General features: G+C 42.6%; 1 protein-coding gene across 4 annotated transcripts in view; it reads right to left on the bottom strand.

Moving 5' to 3' along the window:
- Positions 1–351: 351 nt before the first annotated feature.
- TUBGCP4 (tubulin gamma complex component 4) overlaps positions 352–9,304 on the bottom strand; it is a 46,883-nt gene continuing 37,930 nt past the window's right edge. Inside the window, exons 13-18 of one of the 4 annotated variants that reach the window (XM_009005324.5) lie at positions 8,771–8,912; positions 5,955–6,132; positions 4,395–4,529; positions 2,821–2,937; positions 2,064–2,203; positions 352–1,415 (exon numbers count right to left, since the gene is read on the bottom strand). In XM_009005324.5, the coding sequence (XP_009003572.1) occupies positions 1,403–1,415; positions 2,064–2,203; positions 2,821–2,937; positions 4,395–4,529; positions 5,955–6,132; positions 8,771–8,912 (725 nt within the window). In that variant the 3' untranslated portion in view covers positions 352–1,402. The remainder of the gene's footprint in view (positions 1,416–2,063; positions 2,204–2,820; positions 2,938–4,394; positions 4,530–5,954; positions 6,133–8,770; positions 8,913–9,304) is intronic. The other 3 variants (XM_002753379.7, XM_009005326.5, XM_078334122.1) reach the window with 3 other exon arrangements.

Raw genomic sequence — 9,304 nt, 5'->3', positions numbered from 1 at the left:
CACCACAACCTCCGCCTCCCGGGTTCAAGCAATTCTCCTGCCTCAGCCTCCTGCGTAGCTGGGATTACAGGCATGCGCCACCATGCCCAGCTAATTTTTTGTATTTTTAGTAGAGACGGGGTTTCACCATGTTGACCAGGGTGGTCTTGATCTCTTGACCTCGTGATCCACCCGCCTCAGCCTCCGGAAGTGCTGGGATTACAGGCTTGAGCCACCGCGCCCGGCCGAAAGGGGGATCTTTAGTTGATGATAGCAGGAAGTAAGGTTGTCAGAGCTTCCCACTGTGTGTAGAAGATGTAGCGATGAAAACCAGATTCAGTGACTATAAACTGATGCCAGAACACTGCATTCTTTTTGGAGGGAGTTGTTAAACGAATATTTATTTACCCACACAGATATGAATACTGATTACCAGTGATGGCTGGGCCATATTAAGATAACTTCAACTTGTATGGTTTGTGTAAGATGGGTAACTGGGCCTGCAGTCTTCAATATTTAAAAACCTAACAACTTGATCTCAATTTTTTCTTAAGAACCTTTTTCTTGGAGAATAAAAAATACATTTTTTTTGCCAGGGGGGAGGGGGAATGGAGTTTCGCTCTTGTTGCCCATTGGAGGGCAATGGAGTGATCTTGGCTCACTGCAACCTCTGCCTCCCGGGTTCAAGTGAGTCTCCTGTCTCAACCTGCTGAGTAGCTGGGATTACAGGTACATGCCACAACACCCGGCTAATTTTTGTATTTTTAGTAGAGACAGGGTTTCATCATATTGGTCAGGCTGGTCTTGAACTCCTGATCTCAGGTGATCCGCCTGCCTCAGCCTCCCAAAGTGCTGGGATTACAGTGTGAACCACCACACCTGACCTAAGAAATACTTTAAATATATTTTCATTAGCTAGAATTGTCCAGTCTGTGTAGGTATAAATTACCTGGTATAGGGAGAGAGAAAGCCTATCTTACCTGTTCCTTTCTTATTTGGTGGTAACTAACATCCAGCCGTTAACCTGTTTATAAAGTTACTTGTTCACATATGAACCATAAAATACTTAACTTTCTGCTCTATATTGTTTACTGCTGTATCTCCCACAGCTTGAAAAGTACACCAAGGCACATAGTAGGTGCTCAATAAATCACTATTAAATAAAAGAACATATCTAGCAAATTTTTTCAATGTAAAGTATCAGAGATGCCACATGTTCTGCTTGATGGGCCAGACCCTTCCACATGGGAAGGATTTGTACCACTGGATGTTCAGTAACTGCTTCTAGGGAAAGGGAGAGTCCTATCACTAGGCTGCAGTTATTTGTGTGTGGCTAGAAAGGGATGTTTGTTTTGAGTCTTCTGTTACAACCTTGGGAATGAGGTGGGATTTACTGTTACTTCAGTTTATGAGTCAGAGCTTTTCACATCCCGAAACTACAAAAAAGAAAAAAAGTCTTGTTAAGTCTTATGCTTTCCCAAGACTACCTTCAAAGAAATATGAATCAGAACAACCTGTGATCTAAATGATGTCATCTTAAAACTCAAGACTTGTTTCTCCCAACTATTCTGCTAAAAAAGGCTTAGGAAAAAATCTGCTTGTGGACATTTTAGAGAGAGAAAGGACAATAAAACTGACAGACCTCTGGGAAGCCAGCTACCACTGAATCTCACTATCAGATTTTTTTTAAAGTTTAGAGTTAGAAAGGGTGGTCCCTCCTTTCACAGATGTAGAGGCTAGGGACAAGCAAGGTGGGGTGCCCATGCTGCACAGCTAGTTCATGTCAGAATTGGGAATGGAAGGCACACGCCCCTCCAGTATAGCAATATATAACCTAGCAAAGGACTGAATACCTATCTCACTGTCAGGTTTTTTAGTATCTGATGATGATGACAACTTTTACTAGAAAATAATCTTCATTAAAATTATTAAAGATGGTCACACTTCTATCTCTGAGCCTTGTTTATAAAATGAGGGTATTTGGACTACATCATGGCTAAAGTCTCCTTCCTGCTCTTGAATTCTATAACTCATTAAAAAGACACCCAAAGAAGTCTACTGAGTTACCCAAGGGTTGCTCCTACCTGCCCAGCGTTCCACCAGCCTGGGTATAGTATTTGTTATAATCTAGTCGTAACAGAAGTTGAGCCAAATCTGAGTTGATCTGATGATTCCGAACACTGGAGAGAATCTTGAATAGGAGTGAAGACTGGCGGCTGAAGCCCTGCAGACAGAAGGATTCAGTTATCATTCCACTTCAACTCAACAACTCTCCATAAGGAGGAGGGGGCAGAGGGGGGAGTTTCTTGGAAAAGCCTTGTTCAAAATTATATAGAACCACCTGGCCTTCCCACATTCCTATTTCTATTAGTTCCTAAAATGACTTGTACCAAATCTATACTTGCATGACTTCCTATGAAAGTACGCTTTCATCAGGAGGAATTTAGTAGCTGGTTTCCAGTTAACATATTTTGTCAAGTACCGAGGTTGGGGAAAACCCGTTTTGATTATAAGCAGGTAATTATCTCAGTGAGATGGGGTTTAGTTAGTTCAAGGAAGTAAGGAGGGGTAGGATGTGAGGAAGTTAGAACAAAGCCAGTGCTTATTTGGTGGGCTGAATAAACTATTCAGGACTGAACTACTTTTGAGCACTATGAGGTGGCACAGTAATTACGTGCTTCAAAGGCAACTGATACCAACATTTTAATCTTTGTATCTTCTTTCTGTGCGTGTGTGTATTGAGGAAATGTCTTAATGATTCAGAGGAAAGATAATGAATTCTCCATTGGCAAAACCACCTCTATCCTTTCAGCAAGGCTGCATACTTCCAGGCAGACGCACCTTCACGAGAATGCTCAGCTGGGCGGCTCCACGCTCATCCAGTGGGCCTAGGTTCTGACTGACCAGCGAACAAAAACTGTGACAGAGATCTAGGATTTCATTCAGGCAGTGAAATACCTACCCAGGAAACAGAGTTGGCATTAGGAAAAGGAAGGAAGGTACCTTCATGAAATTAAAGATTTGGGAGAACAGTCTAATTAGTAGCTGACCTCCCAAATCTGAGAAGATAGACACTGCCACTTTGCAAGGCCTGCCAGCCCCTCAAATACACATAATGTGTAAAACAAACACATCCCTTCCTGGCTAAGCTGGTATTACTCTCTCAGCCCTGCAGCAAACCTCCACTCTGGCCACATTTAACTCTTCGTTTCTTAGACCCACAGAGTGTGTTCCTGCCTCTGAGCTGTGAGTGTTGTTCCCTTTGCCCCGGATGCTCTTCTTTTTAATACTAGTTCAGGTCCTACCCACTCTCTCAGTGAAGCACTCCCTTCCACACTGTAGCCTTTAGTGAACCCCCATTTCTTGCTTCTTTATTATCTGTACTGTTGTCCACTTGGCAATTGTTCAGGCCTCTGTGTTGTTAATGATTTTTGTATGTATATATGTCTTGTTTTTCCAACTAGATTGTGAGCTCCTTAAGGGCAGAGCCATGACTTATACCTCTTTGTATCCCCAGTGCCTTGCATACAGTAAGCACTCAATAAATAATTAACGATGATGATCTCTTCTGATAGTCTGCTTTTCCCTACAGATACATCTGTGCCACATAAAGACAGTGTCTACCCATCACAGTAGTTTTGGGTTATTTTCAGCCAGCCCTTTGGACTGGCATCTATTAATATATAACTTACCCTTCTTCGTACAGCAGAAATAGCCCTAAACACCAGAACAAAATGGTCCCTAACAGCTGTGCTACAGCACACTGAGGAATAACAACTAGCAGTGTTATGTCAGAGATGAAGCATAACCATTACATTAGAAACTACAAGAGATCATTTCAATCTTCCTGTTCTTTATCCTGGAATTGGAACTAGCTTGTGAGCTTTAAAAAATATTGGTACCTGGATCCCACTATTATAGGGACTCTAATTTAAGTGCCGTCACCTAGATATTTTTAAAGGGTCCTGATGATTCCAATGTAGTGCGATAAAGGAGATACATTATGTACTTAATAGAAACACGTACACACATCCAGAGAGAAACACTACTTGTCTATGAAAAGAACTCTCAAATGAATGATCCATCCTGGTCCAAAGACTTCTTAGAAGGTGGACTCCATATGCTTTTCATTGGTTTCTCTGTACTGTCAAGCAAGGTTTTTGAGTTTAACTCCTGAGCGTTTAAGCACAAATAATTCTTTCATCTATAGCTGCTTACCATGCCCTATAATTTCAGAAATTCAAAGACATCTTAGGTCCCTTTGAACATGCCCTTTTAGTTTTGCTTTATACATTCTTTAAAAATGTTTTAAAATGAGTAATTGCTTAATGATAGTTTCATTTCTTGTCAACTAAGAGTGCCTGAAGGAATGGTCAGTATTAGAAGCAGTTTAGGAACCAATGACTCTTACTTACAGGTTTCAATAGGATAAAGGATTGAGCCAGCAAATTGCTCAGGAAGTGGTCATGAGCCAATCGGATGCTTTCAAAGTCTCGGGTAGAATTGATTTGATGAAGCAGCTGGGAGAACTGAGACTCCAACACATCTACCTGACAGACATTACACAAAAATTTTAGCACCTTGCATATTCTAAGGACTAGTTGAAATGAAAATGCTTTGCCCCCACTCATCTTCCTTCTAACCAAGCCACTTTTAAGGCTAACCAAAGACACCCTTATATTGCCCACCCTTGTAGGAAGTTACTTGCATAATTCTTTACCCCCTCCAACGGCTGACCCCCTCCAATGGCTTTACCCCCTTTACCTTGGCTGACCACTCTCCCCTGTCCCATCTTTTTTTCTTTTTTTGAGATGGAATCTTGCTCTGTCTCCCAGGTTGGCGTGCAGCACAATCTTGGCTCATTGCAACCTCTGCATTCTAGGTTCAAGTGATTCTCCTGCCTCAGCCTCCTAAGTAGCTGGGATTACAGGTGCCCACCACCATACCTGGCTATTTTTTCTATTTTTTCGTGACCTCAGGCGATCCACCTGCCTTGGTCTCCCAAAGTGCTGGGATTACAGGTGTGAGCCACCGTGCCTAGACTCCCCTGCTCCATCCTAACCCACTCATGTCACATCCCCTCCACTGACTGATTTGGTCACCTATTGGATTCCAGAAGTGATAGCAAAGAATAAAAATAAGGGGCAAGTCAATAATAAATAACAGATTGCTGATAAGGAGCCTTTAAAATGCCTTTAAGAGGCTAATGTCAGTTCATGCCTATAATCACAACACTCTGGGAGGCAAACACGCAGGAGGATCACTTGAAGCCAGGAGTGAGGTGTTTTTTTTTTTTTTTGAGACAGAGTCTTGCTCTGTCGCCCAGGCTGGAGTGCAGTGGTGCAATCTTGGCTCACTGCAACCTCCACCACCTGGGGTCAAGCCATTCTTTTGACTCAGCCTCCCAGGTAGCTGGGTCTATAGGCATGTGCTACCACACCCAGCTAATTTTTCTGTATTTTTAGTAGAGATGGGTTTCACCATGCTGGCCAGGCTGGTCTTGAACTCCTGACCTCAAGTGATCTGGCCACCTCGGCCTCTTAAAAGTGCTGGGATTACAAACGTGAGCCACTGTGCGTGGCCGAAGCCAGGATTTTGCGACCAGCCTGAGCAATAAAGTGAGACTCCATCTCTACAAAAAAATTTAAAAACCTAGGCATGATGGCATGTATCTGTAGTCACAGCTACTTGAGAGGCTGAGGCAGGGGGATCACTTGAATCCAGGAGCTTGAGGCTTCAGTGAGCTATGACTGCACCACTGCACTCCAGCCTCGGCAATAGAGTAAGACCCTGTGTCTAAAAAGTAACAAAATAAAATGCTTTTTAAAGAAACATGCCTAGTGATATAACTCCTGAATTTTCTCAAACCCCACCATTTTATCAAATACAAAACTGTAGTCCCTCTTTGATACTCCCTGCCAACCTCCTAGGCTTGTTTCCGTATCCCTTCCTTCTACTCATCTCTCAGCACAGACCTGGAGATAGTACTGAAGATTATCCACCAAAAATGCCATGTGATTTCTTAGGCGCCACTTGATCGCATCAGTCTGGTTAGACTTGAGGTGCTTGCGCTGCATTTGTAGGGCCCAGCAGTGCTGCAGCTCAGCTTGCACCCGGCGCACGCTCAATAAGTATTTGAAAACAACGTTGTATCTAGGACAGAAACAACAGGATATTCAAGATGAAAATTTCACCCCCTGTACTTCCCCCACATTAGACTCTAGGACTTTGTGCTACCCACCCATCTCAGAAAAAAGCAGTAAGGAAAGAATGACTAGACATGTAGACAAATAAATTGTAATTTATCTATACAGTGGAATATCATATAGCAGCCAAAATGAATGAACTCCAGCTATATAACAAGGTGAAACCCCATCTCTGCAATTTTTAAGGTAACTAGAGAAATTCCAATATGGACTGGATATCAGATTATAAGGGAGAAATGTTAATTTTATTGGCTGTGACAATGGCATTATAGTTCTGTTGAAATATCCCTTTTTGAATAGTTGACTCATATTGCTTCTTAGCAATATGATTTTTGCATGAAAAAGGTAAATCACAAAAGATTACATAAAGCTTTTTTTATAATTCTTTAAACAGGCCAGATGTGGTGGGCTTATGCCTGTAATCCAAGCATTTTGGGAGGCCAAGGCAGAAGAATTGCTTAAGCCCAGGGGTTCAAGACCAGCCTGAGCAACATAGTGAGATGCCATCTCTACTAAAAATTTAAAAAATTAGCCAGGTATGGTGGTGCTCACCTACAGCCCAGCTACTCGGGAGGCTGAGGCAGGAATATCGCTTGAGCCCAGGGGTCAAGGCTGCAGTGTGCTGCCTGGGCAATGGAGCAAGATCCTGTCTCAAAAAAAAAAAAAAAAAAATAGTGTGTTATGAATCAAGGATTATGACGAAGCTGATTCTCTGTCCCTGAAGCCCAAAGCTTCCCTCTAAGATAAACTCCTGCCTCCCTGCAAGCTCAGGAGCTAACTGCTTAATGCTGAAGCCCCATACTGAAACGACACATGGGAAGAACAGCTGATTCTTGGTAGAACTGGATTTATTTACCTGTTTGTAGGCAGGTTTGCAGAAGACAGTCCCATTCTGTTTGGTTTTAAAAATTATCTATTTCTAAAGGAACAAACATAATAAAATAATAGACCTTGTTTGGATACTGATTTGAACAAACCCAAACATAAAGATTTTTTTTGATAACTGGAGAAATTTCAATGTAGGCTGGATATCAGATTACAGGGATTATTGTTAATCTTATTGGATGTGATAATAGCATTCTAGTCCTGCTGAAATATGCCTTTTTCAATTGTTTATTGGCAGAATGAATGGATTATGATTTGCTTTATACAGCTCCAACAACAAAAGTGGGGGAGGGACAGATGAAACTAGTAGTAGAATGTTGATGGTTACTGAAGGTGAATAATGAGGACACAGGAGTTTGTTATAGTCTATATTTTTGTTTAGATTTATAAATTTTTATAATGAAAATGAAAAAAAAATACTTCTAAACTTGATTTCTTCAAGGGTGTTGAGAGCATATCCAGTTAGGAGGTAAGTAGGCTGTTGGCCTACAGGATCCTGGGAGCTGAAGATCTTTGGAAGTTCTTTGTACAGGGTCCATGCCACTTGCTTTTAGCTGGGCCATGGGCTCTGAATTTGCCATAGAATTTTCTCCCTGAACCAGCCTCATCTTTTCTAGTTTATGCCCAGTCTATTCTACCCTAAGCTTATCTACCTCAAAAACGTGGAGAGGGCTAGGAAGAAGAACAGGAAGGAATAAGAGTGGTGGCTGGAGGAAGAGATGGCCTTTTTGTTTGTTTCCCTTTTCTTCATTCCTCTGGTTTCACTGAGTATGACAGCTTCAAGTCTCCTTCCAGGCCAGGGGCCAGTTCTCTGACCAGTAATTGGGTTTGGGAAGTTCCTAGATACGGTGTGAGGGTAGATTTCAGAAGCCATGACCAGCCACATTTGCTTCTCTTTCCTCTTTTCTGTAGATCTCTGGTTTGGGGACATTAGGTCCTGACCAAGCCAAGCAGTAACACTTGGCAAGCTCTCATGATAAAGAGCAAGGGTGACCTGACAGAAAGAGACTCCAACTTGGTCAGCTCCTTTACTCCATCCCCAAGCTTGGCTGCCCCTGTTATCTCTCCCTGAGGGTAAGGAGGCAACCTTTTCCCCAGCGGCTGACATCCACAGCAAACATGCAGGGTGGAGGACTTTCCCAAGTAAATCAACAAAAAATATTACAAAATTGAGGGACAGAGACCTTGTCAGGCATGAGGGAATCATCAAGGGCAATTATCTCGACATGGTACCTGAGACCTTATTTTCCAGAGGTCACAAACTGGCAGCCTACAAACTGCTTGTTATTTGGCAATTAACAAAACAACGGTTTGAAGTAGGTATATGCCCTCCCGTGGATTTCAACACCCACCACTCCCTGTGTCTCATATCTGAGCTTCACTTACTAATGTGATCAGTTTACCCCGTGAAGGCATAGGCGTTTACAACTTTTGATTTACAGATTGTTAAAAACTAGTTGGGTAGCTATCTTGCTCCCATTCATTTTTTTTTTTTTAAGAGATGGGGTCTCACTATATTGCTCAGGACGAATTTGAAATCCTAGGCTTAAGGAATCCTCCTGCCTCAGGCTCTGGAGTAGCTGGGATTACAGACATGTGCTACCACAGCTTGTTCTCCCAGTAATTCTATTCCTGCTAGTTTTTTCCCTTGCAAGAAGGTGGGTTATATTTACCTGTGAGAGAAACTCAGAAATACTCACTTTTCCAGGACAGCTGGGGTGAAAAGAATATGTAGTGGCCACTGTACTTTGTAGGAAAGACCTAGGGCTGCCCAGCCAGATGCAGGGGCTTCCCGGGGAGAAGTTTCCCGAGAAGGACCTTCTCTTGCCTGAGTAGCATCTGCTGTGATAAAGAAAAGAAAAAAAGAAAAGATAACGACTTGGTTAATCAAGAACCAGAGACCCAGCAAGTAACATTCACAAAATGAGTCTGCAGGAGTTCAAGACCAGCCTGGGCAACAGAGTGAGACCCTCCTGTCTCTACTAAAAATAAAAAATTAGCTGGGTGTGGTGGTGTGTGCACCTGTAGTCCCAGCTACTCAGGGTGCTGAGGCACGAGAATTGTTTGAACCTGGAAGGCAGAGGTTGCAGTGAGCCAAAAATGCACCACTACACTCCAGCCTGGGTGACAGAGTGAGACTCCACCTCCAAAATAAAAGAAGTGAGAGCTCGCTGGAGTCTGCGATGTCAGAAGCTTACAGGTGACACAAAAAAAGGGCAAGGAAACTTCTTTGT

This window comes from Callithrix jacchus, chromosome 8, assembly GCF_049354715.1.
Source record: "Callithrix jacchus isolate 240 chromosome 8, calJac240_pri, whole genome shotgun sequence".
Classification (NCBI taxonomy): Eukaryota; Metazoa; Chordata; class Mammalia; order Primates; family Cebidae; genus Callithrix; species Callithrix jacchus.
Note: the sequence above shows the minus strand (reverse complement) of the source record. Positions and strands in the feature narration are given on the sequence as shown.